General features: G+C 47.8%; 1 protein-coding gene across 1 annotated transcript in view; it reads left to right on the top strand.

The window, feature by feature from the left end:
* TAOK3 (TAO kinase 3) overlaps positions 1–16,890 on the top strand; it is a 64,164-nt gene extending 47,274 nt beyond the window's left edge. Inside the window, exons 15-21 of the mRNA XM_086623664.1 lie at positions 8,385–8,621; positions 9,250–9,378; positions 10,310–10,513; positions 13,248–13,487; positions 14,420–14,632; positions 15,077–15,259; positions 15,410–16,890. Of these exons, the coding sequence (XP_086479790.1) occupies positions 8,385–8,621; positions 9,250–9,378; positions 10,310–10,513; positions 13,248–13,487; positions 14,420–14,632; positions 15,077–15,259; positions 15,410–15,571 (1,368 nt within the window). The 3' untranslated portion in view covers positions 15,572–16,890. The remainder of the gene's footprint in view (positions 1–8,384; positions 8,622–9,249; positions 9,379–10,309; positions 10,514–13,247; positions 13,488–14,419; positions 14,633–15,076; positions 15,260–15,409) is intronic.
* Positions 16,891–18,436: the final 1,546 nt, after the last annotated feature.

Below are 18,436 nucleotides of genomic sequence, written 5' to 3'. Positions count from 1 at the left end.
CCTCTCCCTCTGCAAAGGGGTCAGCAATTATTTTTTTTTCCTCCCCTAATTAATTTTGTTGTTGTCGTTGGCATAGCAACTAGATACCGCACTGAACGGTATTTCGGCTCTGTGTGTGCATGAGATGCAAAATGTGGAATATATCGAATTTCTCTGTGTGTCGCCAGCCTGTGTGAGACAAGCTGCCTTCCTGGGTGAAGTTAATATAACCCCAGATTTTCCCACCCCCCCACCCCTTTTTTTCCACCTGTCTCTTTTGTCAATCTGTTTATTTGCATGTGCAAAAAGTGTGTATATGTGCTGGTGCAAAATATGTTTGAACGCTGTGGAGATGCAGATGGGGTTTGAAACAATAAGATCCCTGCTTCCCGGCTGAGCTGCTGGCTGGTTTGGGGTTTTTGGTTTTTTTTTTTCATTCATTCATTTATTTCGAGCAACTGTACCGTGACTGCATTTTTCAGCTCGATCCCGAGGAAGGGTGGCTGGGTGGCGATAACGGAGAGGGCTTACGGCGGGGCTGTGGGCTTACAAAGAGGAGGGGGATGGGATGAATCCATCGGGATTTGTACTATTGCAAATGTGATTGCTGTGGATGCCTTTGTAGTAGGGAAAGGGGTGTGTGCCGGAAGAGTTAGTTGTCGTGCCGCCTCCCCCGCCGCGCATCCGCTCGGTATCAGCCTTTTTGAGGGAACCGGGTGAAAAATGGCCTTTTAAAGCTAAAAGGAATGTCATCTGAAATATTTCAGCCCGGTGGGATTAGAGGTCAGATGGACGGGGAGCCGTAGAAAGTACCCACTGTTTGGCCATGGCACTTGCTCAGTGCTATGACATCATCCTAGACCAACCCCGAAATTACACCAGCGAGCCCTCCCCTTCTCGTCTCACCCTGCCTGAACGATGGGTTTTTTCCTTCAATACCACTATTTCCTGCTCCTCCAGCTTCCCCTTTCTACATGCACACGACAGAGTGTGTGTGTGTGACCACAGGCAAAGGTTGTGAGCGGAGGGAAAAAGCAGCAGCAGTGGCAGTTGCCTGTATTTCAGAGTGGTGGGTGATGCTGCTGCTGTTAAGATCTAAAACGGTGCTGTGGCATCCAGGCTTCTGGCCAGATGCTGCATGGGCTGAGATTTGGGGGGAGCATCTGAGTTCCATCTTTTGCAGGTGTACTTCTGGGTGGCCATGCCCTGAGTGCTCCCCCTTCCCTCCCTCCTCCCCCCACAATTTAAAGAGTGACCTAGAAACGTGTGCATTAGAGGACTTCATGCAGCACACCTGACACAAGCAGCATCTCTGGTCTCCTGGAGACCCTCTGCCTTGTAAAATTTTTCTCTTTTGTATGTGTGTGTGCGCGGGCACCCTGTATGTCACCAGCACTATTGCCTGCACTGAGCAAATAAAAGTAGGATTCAGTTAGGTTGGCTGGAGGGAAGAGGTGATGAATAGCTCAAGTATCATACTCCAAACATGTATTCGATACACAGATCTATTTATCAAATTGTATATATTAATATTCTCTTACTCCCTGTGGAAGGCTGCTGCACCTTCTCTCCTGCTTTCAGCAGCAGAGTTCATAACTCTTTGTCTTCCTTGAATATGTGATCTCTGGGCTACTTGGGTGGCTTGAAGGTGTTGCATGGCAAGGCCCCCTTGGGAGCTGATGAAAGATGTTGATGTCAAAGTATGGACTGTGAGGTCTTCCCAGCCCTCTGAGCTCTGGGGAAGACAGCCAGTGTCCCAAGGTCACTCCTGAATCCCATGGCAGCCTCCTGGGGGGCTGGGACTCTGTCTGCCTTAATTCCTTAGTCACTTGGATTTGCTAAATCTCTCTGCTTCAGTGACCAAATGATGATAAAGATAAAATTAATACTGGGTGAGGAAGATGGTAGGCTTTTTGGAGAACTTTTTTTGGTTCTCTGGAACGTGCTCTGATACAGAGCGTGTCTGGGCTCATGCTGAGAGAGGGCTTAGGGTGCACATTTAGGGTGAGCAGTACAGTATCTTTTGGGGGAGAGAGAAGTCCCACCCATTAGCTCACTCTGTTAGCCAGCAGGCCTTTGGAAAAGCACATGGTAGTATGGTATTATGTCATGCAAAAGCTTTGTTGTCCCCCTCATATGCATACATATCCCCTTCCCAGTATAGAGGAAAGTTCCCAAAGCACCACCTTGGTACTACAGGAGGTGTTACTGTGTCCTTAGGTTCTGAGGCTATGCCGTGAGGGAGAAGTTTCCCTGTGTTTACAACAGAAATATTTCATTTCAGTTAACCTTGTGATGGATTTTTCCCTTTAATAATCTTTCATTTCCACCTGTTCACGTTCCAAAATGGAAATCTAGAAGAAAAAATGCTGAGTTGAAACCTATTGCACAGAACGTGCAGAATGCCGGTGTACGTGCTTGGGTTTGAAGTGCCGGCGTGGCTGTCAGCACGCTTTTTTTTATCGCCGTGCATTCGATCACCGCTCTCTGGCTGGATGATGTCAGTGGGTAGTGGTGCTGAATGCTGCTGCTTTTCTGGCCAAGGGAAGGCTTCACTCATGCCTGCTCCCTTGTCTGCTGCTTAAGTGTCTGTGGGGCGGGCAAGGTCAACTGTGTAGCTGATATGGGGACAATGACCTAAACATGTCTGAAATTTAGAATGTGAAACCAGAAATTCAGACTTTATTCATCTCTCTGTTTTAATTGACTCTTTCAGTGGTATCTTAAAAATAATGAATCCTGGGTGAATGGGTGCTCGAGATCCCACAGTGTTAAAAACTAAGCAAACCAACGTGCTTTGATGGTTCCCTGCATCGCTGCTGCTGACCATCCGTTGGTTTCTCAGGAGCTGGGCATCACTTCCTGGGCACAGAGAGGTTATGCAGTTGAGAGCATCAGGTGGCCTGTATTGCAGGGCATCAGAAAATGGGAGTTCTGACCCCAAATTCAATAATATGGGATGGTATTTGGGTGTAAATACTTCTGCTGAACACCACTCCCCAACATGAGAGGAGGGCAGCATTAGAGAGGAAAAGCACCAGGGGCTGTGCAGGCTGCTCCACAGCTCTTCCTGCTGGTGGAGTCCAAGGTCTTGAGCCCTCAAGTCCTTGTTATTCAGCTTTAGATCAGGATATTGCAGATTGAGGAAAGAATCATAGAATGGTTCGGGTTGGGAGAGACCTTCAAGACCATCTGGTTCCAAAGCCCCTGCCATGGGCAGGGACATCTTCCACTACACCACATTGCCCAAAGCCTCATCCAGCCTGGCCTTGAACACTTCCAGGGATGGGACAGCCACAGCTTCTCTGGGCAGCCTGTTCCAGTGCCTCACCACCCTCAGAGGGAAGAATTTCTCCCTTAGATCTGATCTAAATCTGCCCTCTTTAAAGCCATTGCCCCTTGTCCTGTCACTACACACCCTTGTCCAAAGCCCCTCTCCAGCTTTCTTGTAGCCCCTTTAGGTACTGGAAGTCTGCTGGAAGGTCTCCCAGGAGCCTCCTCTGACTGGCATTTCAAAGAGGATGCTCCCAATTTGGAAGTTGGATCTGTTTCCAAAATGAAGCTCAAATAGTTTCGGTGAATGTAGAGTTTACAGGCAGAGAGGACTGTATTGGACAGATGTCCCAGTGATTTTAAGTGTGATTCATCTGCCCTGTTGCTCTGCAAAAGCATCACGTGACTAAGAAGGAAACTGGACAGACTTGCAGATGAAATAGTGAAGTGAGCTATCCACAAAGAAACAGGCTGTGACTGTATCTTTCTAGTCTTTCAATGATGCTTTGGTATTAGTCAGGTTTAAAAAAAAAAGAAAAAAAAAAAAGAAAAAGCACACGTGGTTAAGAAAGCTGACAGAGCCTACCTTTGTTTGTAATTCAAGCAACAATTTTAATAGTCCCTCTTTCCTGATCCGCCTTTCTCTTTGGGCATCATGTAGACCAACCTTTCCCCTACATTTTATTTTTTTTTCCTTCATGACACTCTTGTGGCAACAGTAACCATCACTCACTTGGAGCAGTGGTGGAAAATACACTGCGTATTTCTGCTGATGCAGTGAAAGTTAGTGTCTGAAATGGAGATCATGTACCTGCTACGTCTCCGTATTATTTTGAAGACTATCAGTGATCCATGAATTAAAAGTTACAACTAGAAATCTAAGCCTTGAAGCTCAGAAAGCTGGGTTTGAGAAGAAGGGTAGAGGTTCTGCATGTTGATAAGACTACATCTATCAACATTGTCAAGCGAAAGGTGTGTTTTAAATATATGCAGAGATGCATCGATCTGCATTTCCAAATGTCTTTCATGCTTGACCCCTTAACTCCCCACCGTCTCAGGCATTTCCTTGATAGCTGCTTTTACAGTTTTCAAATGAAACGATCTAATAGTTAAAACTTCATAGAAAGATCAGGTAGCATGGACTCTGCCGAAGACCTTGGCATTCTCTTTGAAATCCAAATGCCAGAAAAGAATTATGTGATCTCATCCTGTGCCTGCAAAGCCGAATATCCGTGTACGTGTGAGCAGGCTTCTCTGGATGTGGCCATTAAAATGCCACCAGGGCAGTCTGACTCCAAAACCAGGTACCTTTACATGACGGCTGTTCTCCTGCACCCTCTTCTGCTGAAGCAATGACATTTTATTCCAAACGACTGAGTTTCTCCTAATGGACTCATCTGCCTGCTGCCTTTCTAGATCTTTGCGCTAAACATACTGAACTTGTCCTTTCTCATCTCCAAGTTCTTCTCTTGCTGTGAGAGGCTACTGGCAGTGTCCTCTGTGCTCTGCCTTGTCCAGCAAAGAGGAGCTCGGTGTTTCATTTAGTTATCGAGTGGTGAGAATAACTGTCCTTCAGGAGAGTGTTCAGTATCTTGGTTAAACAATGTAGAAGAGGAACTCTAAGGAGCTGCTGGTTTGAAGGAGTTGTGAGCCCGGCTTCCTTACGTAAAGCCAAAATCTTGGAGGGATGAGAGAGAGAAAGTTTGGATTTTTATGGCAAGTGAACTGCCTGTGGGAGTAGGTTGGAAAAAGCATCTCTCTTCTCACTTCTGTGTGTGAAGATACAGAGAGATAAGAAACTGAGAAAATGTCATACCTTAATAAAAGCTGTTCTGTTTTATACAGGTTTTTTGTTTCTGCTAATTCCCTGCTTGATTATTGCGTGTTGCAGATAGAGCTTCAGGAGACTGCAGTTTTCTGGTTTAAAAGATCCTGACATTTTCTCGTTATGTGGAGAGTAAATTTTGCAATGACCAATTCAGTTGTCATCTTTTTCCATTAAAATCTATGGGATTATGTTCGTGAAATACTTTGCAAAGTTCCAAGTGCATTCGTCTAAGAACACTAGAAAAGTGATTACCAGAACTTCCCCAAATTCTCTTTTTGCAATGGTCCCTCAAGCTGTTCATTCATTAGGAGCTTCGTTTTTAAAACCGTAATCCATCCTTCATTCATGTGTTGACATGCTTAGTCTGAAGTACTTCTCTGGTGCTGAACTACGGTCGTATTCAGTAACTAATGTTAATTTCTTCCAAATTCATCCATGCTCTGAGATCACCATTTGGAGACTTTGTCTTTGAAGCCAGAGTTCTGAAGAGTGTTGGTCTTGATTAGAGATTATGGTGACAAATTAGGTCTTTAGCATGAGCATGCAGACATTAAATCTGCAAAATGTCCACCAAGTCTACTGTTCTCCTCTTCTCTTGTCTTCAGGAATGAAATGCTGCTTTTGTTTTCCTCTGGCTTTTTAATGTCTCATCTTCTGCTGTGACTAGAAGGCTTTATCAGCTAACGTTATCATTAGTAATTACATCCTAGCATTGGGGATAGATATCCCAGACCTAACATGAAGTCTTCCAAAGATGGAATTCTTGTCCTGATAGAGACAAGCTGAGCAAAACTGGGAATGAGGTGCACAGGAGCAGGAAAAAAAAAAAAAAAGGATAAAAGTTTGATGACTCTTGCTGTAAATAAAACAAGTGCACATTGTAAATCTCATTAGAGATTAGACCAAAGGGGAGGCTGACAAAGTTGCTAGCGGATTCTTAGGTCCATTTTTTTCTTATGCTTTTGCTGTTTGCTTTGTTCTGCCAACTTCTTGGAACGGAGTGTGACGTGCGGAACATCCCACTGTTCGCAAAAAGGCCGGGCCTCAAAAATAGCACATCCAAGAAGGTCTTGTACTGCTGCGTGGTAGTTACCGTTCCTCCGTGCCTCCGAGTCCCGACCGAGTCTGTTCTCTGCAAGTCGTACCTCATTTAACGTGGCGTATGTGACATGTTGGGGCTTTGCCTGTCTACCTGACATCTGTCTCATTATCATGAACTTGGACAACTTCTCAGAGGAACTCGCATTACCTGCAAGCTTCTGTGAGAGATCTTACTCTTGCTGAACTTGACTGAAATGTGCAAGTTCCTACAAAGGCTTACCAACTTCTGCAAAGTATGGCTGTCATTGTTGCACTTTAAGAAAACAAACAAATGAGCTTTTTGAACTGTAGCAATACACAGGGATAACACTTTGCTTGTGTTTCTGTAGTCATTTCTACAATCTCCGGTGCTCCTGGTATCTGGCTTGGGTGTGTTTCATTACCTAGCCTCAAGCATTTGAAGGCTGCTATGTTACACCAATTCTTGAGATGTAAGTATATATTTAATCCAGTCAGCTTCAAAATAACATCCCAAAATTCCTTGTACAAGGAGGATGTGATTTATGCATCATCACTTCCTGGTGATGGAGTCTGACACAGCGCTGTGGTCAGGCTAATTCTTTGCTTTCTTTGCAATTAGATGTTTAGTTTTCTCTCTGGGGTTGTCTTTGGAAGGGATGGGAGGAAAACAGGCTGTCCACTTGAGTAGCTTCATCCTTCGTGTCTTGTTCCTATTCTGAGACTCTGACTATGGTTTTCTTGGTTGGTAACTATTTACTGTAAATTGTTGTTAATCTGTTTCAAGGTAAAGGCTTTGGAAGGCTCTTCCTAACCTCCTCTTCGCACCACTCCAAAATGTTGGTAGTCATTTGAGCTGAGACAGGTGGCAGCATGCTGTCTGCCTCGGGTGACATCAGTTGTGGTGTTAAACTTGCTTGTTGATTTTGGAGCTCCTCCTTGATCACTGCTTCCTATCAGCTGCTAGTCCTGAAGCCCAGGGCTGCTAGCAGGTGGGCTTGGTTTGCTGCTCGGTAAAGCAACTGCTCTTCTTCTGTTGAACTTGAGCCTTCTCAGGTCTGTAGGTACATCCCATCCTACGTCTGAGCTTACTTTGAAGATCTGTGGGAAAATGGCCTTCAAGTGACTGCAGTACTGTCATAGGTGCCAGTTCTTTTTCTTGGCTACTATGGAGAAATTAATCGGGAAGGCTGGGCTCTTGTGGACTGCAGGAAGGACTGTTGGTTCATAAGGCTTCACCTTCAACGGGCTGAGCTCTTTCCTTCCTACTTGCTGAGTGTGAAAGGGAGAGGTCCCCTTGTACAGACTCAAGGACTGCAGCTCTACACGTGTACTAAGGGCTCCAGCTTTTGGCTCCTGGGACTATCATATAAAATACCAGCAGATGTTTATACGAAGTTCCTGGGGCTGTGTTAAAAAATATAAAATCAGTCTTGGACACCTTTTCCTTTTGAAACGGAAGCATTACTTTTTGCGTTTTCTCCGAAAGATTTTGGCACACCTTACCGGAGTTATTTCCTCCTTTCACATGAATGCACTTAGGCATGGAAATGAATGTGGAACTTGTGAGTTTATTTCAGCTGAGCAGGGTTTAAAATCTGCTTAGACCATCTGATCAATCTTGTTAAGAGCATACAGTTCCAGAACAGTGTTCCCTTGTTAGAAAACTTTCAGTTCTGGTAGGGAATGAGCTCAGTCTGCCATCCTCTTGAATTTTAAGAAGAAATTTTAAAGGAGGCTACTTGTTGCAGGAAATAGGTATTGAGGGACTGAATTGGAACCGTGGTGACTTGAGGAGGAAGGAAAGAACGAGTGAGTTGGGGGGAGTTCTTAAAATGGGTGCCATCTCGTAGGTCCATGTCACCCTCGGGATTTGAGTCCTGTGTCTGAAGAAGGTTGTCCAGCAGCCACCTTTGTTTCTAGATCTCCTCCAGTGTTTCCTGGAGTGATTAGTAACCTGCTGTTTCCTTTATTTGTAACATGACGTTTTCATGCTGTGTGACTGAAAAGGCACATAGAATTCTCATTAAAGATGGAGGGGTTGGAAACCAAGAGGGAGAAACCTTCTGGCCTGGTTTGTGATACTAAACAATAGCACCCTCCAAAACTGAAAAAACATTCCCTGAAAGTTGGTTTCAAAGAGCACAGCAAAGCAGGGTGTGGTTTACAGGTAAGCAGCTAACATGGAGACAGCTTGTCTGTGAAGAAGGCCATGTAGCACTTCCTCCCTTTTTCCTGACATCAGGTTACAAGACAGATCCATGAGCATGAGCAGGAGAACGAGTTGCGGGAACAGATGTCAGGATATAAGCGGATGCGGCGCCAGCACCAGAAGCAGCTGATCGCCCTGGAAAACAAGTTGAAGGCCGAGATGGACGAGCACCGCCTCAAGCTGCAGAAGGAGGTGGAGACGCATGCCAACAACTCGTCCATTGAGCTGGAGAAGCTGGCCAAGAAGCAAGTGGCTGTGATGGAGAAAGAGGTGAGTAGAGCTACAGGCTCCCTAGCCATACGAGAAGATTGGAGGGAGAGGTGCCTATCAGATCTCCAGGAGGCGGCTGTGGAAGTGCTGTTTAAAACCCATGTTCTTAAGTGCTATGTGGTTAGTGTCCAGAGCTGCCCTGGCCAGTTTGGTGAAATAGCTTCACAGCTCCAAGTCAACCTTCTGGATGATGGGCACTCCATTGGCATTGACCAATACCGTAGCTGCTGAGAGCTGGCTAAGAGAGTCTCTCAAACTCTGCAGAGATCTTGGAGAGGGTTTCTGCCCTCATGGCTGAGAGAATGACAAAGCTTGCTGCTGTTACTCAGTCTGTTTAAAAATCAACATGTTAATCTGTATGGTAAGCTAGGGGTATTACCCTCTGGGGTGGTTTTGGTGGAGGGGTAAGGAGCGTAAGGAAGCTCCTAAATGCACGTGGGCATTTTGGGTTACTTGTGCAAGCAGCTGTCATTTGGCTGTGAATTCTCATGGCTTTGTCTAGCGCAGCGATGGGAGAATGACAGACCAAAAACCACACAACAGAAGACTGATTTGTGCTGGATTGAGTACCTGCTCCCTCACCTTTCCCCCTAACTCTTTTTGGTTTTTTTCTCTCTGTGCCTTGCAGGCAAAGGCAGCTGCAGCAGATGAAAAGAAATTCCAGCAACAGATTTTGGCTCAGCAAAAGAAAGACCTGGCGACCTTTTTAGAAAGTCAGAAGAAACAATATAAGCTTTGCAAGGAAAAGATTAAAGAGGCAAGAAACCATCATTTTCAGGGCTGAAAGGGTGTGAAATGAACAAGAACTAGACTTTCCTTTTGATAAACCCGGGCCAGCCCAGGGGTTTAAGGGATACTGTCATGCTTGGAAGCGAATTTAGATTCCCAGCAAATAAACTTTCAGGAACTGTGAGCATCTGGTAGCGTTTCTAGAATAATCTGTAAGGGTGCTAGAGGAGCCTTCACAACTTGCTGTAGAGCAGAATCTTTGAAACCAAGGGCAATGAGGGGAAAGGGGACTTCATAGGGAATTCTTCTCCCTGCTCTTCCTCAACGCTTGCTTAAGCTGTAAGCAGAGCAGCCATATTTTAAAAGCCCTGTGATCGCTTGTATGAATTAATTAGAAAAAGTAGTAACTTAGTATATCGCTCAATCTACCCCAAATTGTGTTACTTGAGTACAGCGTCCCCACCACATTGCCAGAATAATTTGCTGTTAAGAATGTAGAGGTGAGAAAATGAATAGCAAAGAGCCCTGTTAGGTGTCTGATTCGACAGATTTGAGCATGAGTCCTGCTGAAATAAAACTTGAGCCCAAGCAGGACTCCCTTGTGAAACAGGTGCAGAGGTGGGAAGGGAGCCGAGGGCTTTCCCGGACAGCCAGAGCCTGCCCTGCAGTGGTGTGTCACTGTCTTCTCATCGCTGCGCTGTATGCCCCCTGAGATGTTTGTGTTCAGTGGCCACTTTTTCATCTTCCTCGTGGTGGGTCGTGATACAACTCTAGAGGCACTAGGGCTGGGCACGGCCAGGGGATGGGTCTGGTTCTGCTGGTACCCGGTGTCGTAGTCAGGATCTTGGGGTCCTTTCGTGAACTGAATGGCAGAGTAGCCGTGAGCTACTGAAGGTCCTCCGAGTCCCGTGTCACTGTGATCCTAAGGGAAGTCTTGTTTTGCCCCTGTATGCATGCAGGAAATGAACGAGGACCACAGCACGCCGAAGAAAGAGAAGCAAGAAAGAATATCCAAACATAAAGAGAACCTGCAGCACACACAGGCTGAAGAGGAGGCCCATCTTCTCAGCCAGCAGAGACTCTACTACGACAAAAACTGCCGCTTCTTCAAGAGAAAAACGATGATCAAGAGGCACGAGATGGAGCAGCAGAACATTCGGGAAGTATGGCACTCTTCACTTCCTTTCCCAAGCATTTCTGTAATTGTTTTAGCCTCACGTCTGTAAAACGGTTTGCTGACTGACATTAGATCTTCATGTTCCCAGTTGCTAAACAGAACGGAGAACAATGCAGGAATCCTGTTTTGGGAAATAGTTTTCCCCACAGATGTGGCTGCTTTTACTAACTGAGGAGGGGTGGCAGAGTTGAGACAGAAACATGATGTGGGCCACCCGCTCTGGGTCAGATGCTTCATCTGAGCTCCTGGACATGAGATTTCGGGGGATCCTGCTGGGCTTCTTTCACAGCACAGGGCAGTTTGTGCCATGCTGAGTGCCAGGGCCTCCTGTGGGAGAGCTGTGGGATGGCTGAAAGCATCACCTGAGGAGTTCTACTCATTGGCTAAAGAAAGCTCACGTGGCTGAAATATGGGTAATAAACCAGTGAGAACCTTAAAGGAACAACATGAAGTTTGCAGAATGAAATGCTACAAATTTAAGAAGTATCAAAACCAGAGTCCTCTCGTGTGTCTGCGTTCTGGTTGTCTTCAAATAGTCAGATGCTGCTTTTCTGTCAGGCTCTGCTCAAAGTAGTGCACAGAACAGGTGACAATTTGCTAAGGAGCTATTCAACACTGCATGTCCTTATTAGTTATTAACCCTTGCCTTACAGCCTGCCTGTAGTCAAATACCACTTTGGAGAAAGAATGATCACTTGTAGATTTTTCTGTGGTCATCACTATAGTATCTGAATTCTTCAGGAATGTTGGTTTTGGATAAAGACTATCGGGTGAAGAGGTATTTTAGTAAAGGCTGAGTGTGAGTGAGTGGTCAAAAATTTCTAATAATCATGTACTTAGTCTGCTACCATCACGTTCTCCGTCACACTCAACATTGCCCTGTGTTTTACTGGTTTGGAGCTTTGCTGCCCTTGACTTCAGATGTGCCTGGGGCTGCTCAGCTGCTTTGCAAATCACACCCAGACATCTCAGCTCGGACACCCTGAAAATTAATGACTGAGAAAAATCAGATTTGGGCACGCTTACTGCAGCATATAAGCTCTGTGGCAGGGATGGGAACAGAAATCAGTTACCTGGCACGGTATTTTAACGAGGAAACACTCCTCGGAGCTCGTGCATTTAAGGTCTTGAGACCTAAGTGTTTATTTCCTGAAAATAACATCCCTACTAACTAGTTCAAATTCACTGGATCAGGCAGCTGAACTAAATAACACTTCAAGAATGGTTTTTTTTTTCCTGGCATTTTAAGTAACCACCATTTTTCTACAAATGGGAAAGTGTTTGAGAAGTGGAGTGCCTCCGTTCATGCTGTGTCCACTGAAATCAGGTGTGGAATGGGCACGAGAGGCTGGCTGTCCTGTCCCAAGAGGAAGGCACCAGTGCCACAGCTCACAGCATGGGCTGCTGTGCCATCCGAATGTGCTACCTGCCTTTATGCAAGTGGGAAATTATTTCAGCACACCAGTACCTCTAATTTTTGTTTTTTAGCTATCAAGGCGTGAGTTTTGCTTAAATGTTGGCAACATCCTTATGGCCAAGAACGCAGAGACACGGCCTGGCCCCGTTTCCCTCGCTGTCCTCCCAGCTTCAGCCTGTCGCAGCTGTAAGAGCCCAAGGGGCCACAGTGCCTCTTTGCAGGTGCTGATGTTGAGAGTCACAACAGGATTACAACATGGAAGCAACAACTCAGAATAATTAGATTTCTTTGCTTCCGCTGCAGAAACTCGTTAGACTGAGCCCCCCCCTTGCTGGGCACTGCAGGTGTGAGCGGTGCCAGGCAGCCCCCGCTGCGCCTGTCTCAGTCTGGCGTGAAGCGTGGCGATGAGTGTGTAAACCCGAGAGCTGAAACGGAGACGTACCAGCAGACCATCTGTGAAGGTCACCAGATATCAGCGAGGGGTACAGCTGTAATAACTGCTCAGCTGAGCTGGATTCAGCTCCGTGCTCCACAGGTTGTTGCTGGTACCTTGAGACAGCAATTGGGAGAGAATCCGGTATCTTCCTCTCCCTTGGTTTGTGGTTTGGTGAAGGTTTTCCTAGACTGCAGGGCACCACGTGCAGGAACTCAACCACATGCACATTGCAAAATCATGTGAGGCTTGGGCTGTCTCCTCATTTTCCCAAATGTGCTGCAGCCAGGGCCAAAACCCACCAGTGCACAGTGGTAGATTAAGTCCTTTTTCTTACCTGATGTGATGTGTTGGAGCTGTTCACCTCTGCTTTGGCCGTTCAGTGTTAGTGGTGTGTTGGAAGCCACATCTCCCAGGGTCTAGCAGGGGCTCGGGGCAATTTAAAACAGACAGATAAGAGCCCCTGATTCTGTCAGTCACCCCAGCCCAGATCCCCCCAGCTCTGAGCACCCCAGGGTGTATTTATCAAAAACTTCAGGGATAATCAGCAGTCACAGAGGGCTGGTGTGTGGTCCCAGTGCCACCTGCTGGAGACTCCCTGGTGATCCAGGAGCTGCCAGAGGAGCAGGCTACGAAGCGGAGGGGAGGAAGGCAGGGAGGGAGGGCTGGCTGGCTGGATGCTAAGTGGCCACTTTGTTAGCGTTCCCATCGTGCTGCTGAGTTTGTGCTTCCCTGTGGCACATGGAAGTCCTTGATGCTGTCCAGAGGAGTGACTGGGACACCCAGCCTCACAAACTCAACTACTGCATCTTGGGGCAGAGAGAATCACTCCTCAGCTTTTGCCTTGTGCTCTGCTGTCCTCTTCTGCAGGAGTTAAACAAGAAGCGGACGCAGAAGGAAATGGAGCATGCCATGCTGATCCGGCACGACGAGTCGACGCGCGAGCTGGAGTACCGGCAGCTGCACACGCTGCAGAAGCTGCGAATGGACCTGATCCGGCTGCAGCACCAGACTGAGCTCGAGAACCAGCTGGAATACAACAAGCGGCGAGAGCGGGAGCTGCACAGGAAGCATTTCATGGAGCTCCGGCAGCAACCAAAGAACCTGAAGGTGCTGGAAGCTTTCCTTCCTCCTCTTCCAACCTCTGTCCTGCCAGGCAGGCTGGTCTGTGCGCTCGCTGCCTCCTGCGTGCAGCATCCATGCTGCCGAAGCGCCGTTCTCCACCAGCACTGCTGCTCTCCCTTGCATCCCTTTCCCTTGTGCCGGGCTGCTCTGGTGTAAGGCAGTTGTGGGTTACGACAGCGAGGAACTCGCTGAGGAACTTTAAGTGCCGTGCTAATTGAGGCTGCTGGGTGAGAATAGGCTGGCTCTTAGCAGAGCATTACAGAGTTTGCTTCTGATGAGCTGTGCTTTCTTCAGGCCCTGGGTGGTGTCAGCCTGTAAACCTCGATGTGGAAAGGGGTTTGGGGTGATTCCTCACTTTCAGAGTCAGCAGAAGGAGAGGACGTGGGTGTGCTGAGCACTCTGCTCTGTCCCAGTTCGGCTGCAGGTTGATGAGGAGCCTCTGTTCCTCCTCTGAACGTCCAAAAAGGCACATGGCTTTTATTCGCTTGTTGCACCCTCGCTGGTTATGAGATCTGCGGTCTCCGTGTAGCACGTGGCCGAGGTAGGGTAGGAAACGTGTGGAGGCAAAATAGGAGGCTGTGGAAAAGCAAATGGTTTTTGGGAGGCAGGTGGCAGGGTGATGGGCTGGGCAACCTGCAGGAAGCAGTGGTAGGAGATGGACTCGCCCTGGGCTGAGGAGGACTTAGTGGATCCTGTTGCTGGCCCCGGCCCATGCCCAGTGCTGAAGCAGGGCCTGAGCTGACGCCGCTCATTAGATGGCACAGAGCACGCCCTGCCCACCCGCCTGCAGGGACAGGAGACAGCGCAGAGCATGGGGGAACCGTGCCTGTCTCTCACCAACCCACCTGTTTGGATGTACTAAGACCTCTCCATTCCCAAAGCTCTTTATGCTCTTCACATCGTTCCTTCCTTGGCAGGCTATGGAAATGCAGATCAAAAAGCAGTTCCAGGACACATGCAAAGTGCAAACTAAGCAGTACAAAGCACTGAAGAATCACCAGCTGGAAGTAACTCCAAAGAGTGAGCACAAGACAATTTTGAAGAGTCTGAAGGACGAGCAGACGAGGAAGCTCGCCATCCTGGCAGAGCAGTATGAGCAGAGCATCAACGAGATGATGGCCTCACAAGCGGTAGGTGCAGCGCCCAGCACCTGCGGTCCCTGGGCAGGGGGTCCCTCACGGAGGTGGGGTGCCGTTGGGCCACCAGTCCTCGCAGCACGCTGTGTTCTCCCCGTCCCACCGCGGGATGGTGAGCGATGCAGCTGTGCTTGCAACAGCTGTTCTACGTAACGCATCAGGTGGCACTTTCCCTCTTGTAATAAGCATCCCGCAGAACGCGCATCCTTTCCCTGCTGCCCCTGGCACGCTGGGGTTTTAGAATTGGATCTTCTCCGAGGCTTCTGCCTCCGTGCCAATGGGCAGGCAGCTGGTTTATGGAGCCCTTCCTGCTTTCCCGTTCTGCTGCAAACGCTAGAGGCTCCCAGGCTTTGAGAAGGGAGAGCGGCGTGTCGCTGGCACCGGAGCAGAGAAGTTACTAGTGGAGGTTTGATTGCTGTTTTCCCGATGATCTTACAGCTACGGCTGGACGAGGCCCAAGAAGCAGAATGCCAAGCCCTGAGACTGCAGCTCCAGCAGGAGATGGAGCTGCTCAACGCGTACCAGAGCAAAATTAAGATGCAGACAGAAGCACAGCACGAAAGAGAACTCCAGAAGCTGGAGCAACGGGTGTCACTGCGCAGGGCACACCTTGAACAAAAGGTACGTTTTGGGTGGGCTGCTGGGGTGGGGGGGACCTGGTTACCGGTGCGGATCTCGCCTCGGACACAGGGTCGGCACCGCGCGTCGGGAGCTGCCGCAGCCCGGGGCGGCCGTGCTCTGCGAGGGGGCTGCTGACTGTGCTTCTTTCAGATCGAAGAGGAGCTAGCCGCCCTCCAGAAGGAACGCAGCGAGCGGATAAAGTTTCTGTTGGAAAGGCAGGAGCGAGAGATTGAAACGTTTGACATGGAGAGCTTGCGAATGGGCTTTGGGAATTTGGTCACGTTAGAATATCCCAAGGAGGACTATAGATGAGATTAAATTTCTTTGCCATTTAGAAACAAAGCAAAAAGACAAAAAGCAAACAAAATGACGATAAAACTTGCAAACCCAACATTCCCCATGTTAACGGGCGTGCTCTCTCTCTTTCTGTCTCTCTTACTGACATCGTGTCGGACTAGTGCCTGTATATTCTTACTCCATCAGGGGCCCCTTTCCCCCTGCGTCAAATCCCGGGGCAGGACAGCTCCTGGCGGTCTTTTCCATAGTATGTCACAGTATTGATGTCTCTGTGCAATGATTAAAAATGTTTCAGTGAAAACTTTGGAGACGATTTTAATGGAGAAAAAAAAAAAAAACAGTGGATGTATGTTGCTTTTGAGCAATCACTCATTTTACCACCAATCAATGAAAGTACAAGCAAAAAAAAAAAATAATAATCAAATGATATATACAAACCCAGGGGGAGAGAGACGAAATCCGCAGCCTTACCTGAACTAGCTGCTGCATAATTTTATTTTATTTTTATTTTTTTGGTATTTATTCATCAGGAATAATTAAATAATAAAAAAATTTTATTAAAGATTGAAAAAATTTGATACATTTTACAGAAAAAAAAAAACTTAATCGTGCTGTACATATCAGTGGTGACATATTATTACTTTTTTGGGGGTGGGGAGGGACGGGGCGAAGATCTGGTGATTTTTAGAAGAACCATGCCGGGCCGGGCGGGGACGAGGCCTCGGCCCTCGGCATATTCTTGATTGTATCATAATCATTTTCTGCTGTCGCAGAGAATGTTGAATACACTTAAAACGAGCCCACAGGATCCCAGTAGCACAAATTGGGCTTTGTCAAATCGTGTATTTTGTGTATAGAAGGAATTTAAGGAGAGCTTTTACTTATTTTCATATTGTATTTTAACTGTTTCTCTGATCAAAAATTTTTTTACTTCTTTCCCCCTTCCCTCCTGCTCCCAACCACCCGCCCACTCTCCGGTTCAGTACTTGCAGTTCAACACTGTCTGTTGGATCATCCCCAGCCCTTTTTTTTTTTTTTCTTTTTTTGTTTTGTTTTGTTTTGTTCCTCCCCCAAGTCCACCCTCAACCCCATGATCTTGGTCATAAATATTGCATTATTCACACTTTCAAACTGTGTATTTTCTTACAATAAAAAGATAAAAAAAAAAGGCTTTACTTCTTTTGCATGCACTTTAAAAAAAAAAAAATCAAACAAAAAAATCCACAAAAAAAAAACCCAACAAAACAACAAAAACATTTTTCAGGTTCCAAGGAAGAGCATGAATAACTGTCAGAGCTTTTAATTATATTTGTAAATAAAAGTGTTCATCACAACGCCTCGCTGTGTCATTGTGGGAAGGTGGGAGCAGGGGAGGTGACCCGTTCTGCTCCACCAGCCCCCCGGGGTGGGTGCCTGATGGGGGGGGCTGTCCCACTGGAGCAACCTCTGGGCTTTATTGCAAACCTGGTTTTATCCATAGTCGAGGTTTTGAGGCTCATTTTTTTTATGTCCTGCTTCCAGCCTGAGAAGTCCCAAGAGGGCTCAGGCCTTGCTGAGCACAGTGAAGTTCACTGTGCCTCCGCCCGCCTGATAGGCTCAGGCTTGGTCTTGAGCAGTTGGGGATGTTTTCCTGAAAAACCATCAACCCTGTTTAAATGTTTTAATGGCTGAGTTGGAAGAACTACCTCGGGGCAGATACCAAGCACCTGTCTTTGAGTGGCTGTGACTTTCACAGAGCCTTGCTGCGGCGTGTTGAGGTTTTTGATACCTATTTCTCAGACCATGCAGGTGGTAGACCTTTGAGAAAGGAAGTAGTTCAAAAAAGGGAGAAGGCTTCTACTTCCATGAAGTAGAATTCCCTTGGCTCCGTCTTTTTTAACCTTTTAAAGATGTCAGACTGGACCAAAGATTCATTTTCTGCTGTAAGTTCTTAGGAGACCCCACCAGACCTCCCTGCAAGCTGTGGGAGGATTGGGAAAACAGGTGGGAGCCTGCAGCTGGGCTGGGAAGTGGCTTCAGGTCAGTAAAGCTGGTGGTGCTCCTCCCAGGAGCTGAAACCTGCAGTCAGGGTTCAGCTGTGGTGGGGTGGGCTCCTACAGAGCAGGACCTGCTGGGTGGAGGGACGGAGGCCTCCAGGGAGTGCCATGCCGGAAGCTTGGGGTGCAGGGAGATCCCTGGGGGCAGCCAGGGACCGGCTCTGCTGCCAGCTGCCAAAGGTGGGCTAAAGGCACTGGGCTCCCTCAGCCACAGGGAGGCTGGCAGAAGGGCTTGTTAACAGCTGGCGCTGCTGCCCCGCGGCTGGCCACGGCACAGGGCAGATCCGTGAGCACAGGCTGCCCCATCAGCTGCAAGGATGGCGAGAGGTGACGGGAAGTTTTTAGGGGATAAATTACCTTGTTGATGATGGGTATTAGTGGCTTCAGAAACACCCTGGAAAAAGCAGCAGCCTCCCCGATGGACACCCCACTCTGTGCACTCGCTCTCTTTGAGCTACAGGAGGTTGCTGTCACAGGGCAAACTTTTAAGCTTCAATCCACCATCTACCTACAGCAGGGACACGAACGGTGCATAGGATGCGTGTTGCTAAGGGATTTTGGGAAATGACTTTAAAGCAGGGAGACAGCTGCCTTCCCAAGGATGCCCCATGAAGGGGACAGGATTTACCGTGCCACGTACCTGTCAGGGGAGCAGCCTCTGTGGCTCAGTCTGAGCCCCACTCTGGGACGTGCCCAGCTGTGCTACAGCCCCTCGGTGGTCAACCACAGCCTGCGGCGGGAGCGCGGCTGCTGTTCCGCAGGGCTGCTGTTCTGCAGGGCAAGCTGCACCTTGGGGTGAGCGGAGCTGCATTTGTCACGAGGTGGGCCATCGGACACAAAGATG

The sequence above is a fragment of the Tauraco erythrolophus genome, chromosome 19, assembly GCF_009769465.1.
Source record: "Tauraco erythrolophus isolate bTauEry1 chromosome 19, bTauEry1.pri, whole genome shotgun sequence".
Classification (NCBI taxonomy): domain Eukaryota; kingdom Metazoa; phylum Chordata; class Aves; order Musophagiformes; family Musophagidae; genus Tauraco; species Tauraco erythrolophus.
This window is presented reverse-complemented; position numbering and strand designations above follow the sequence as displayed.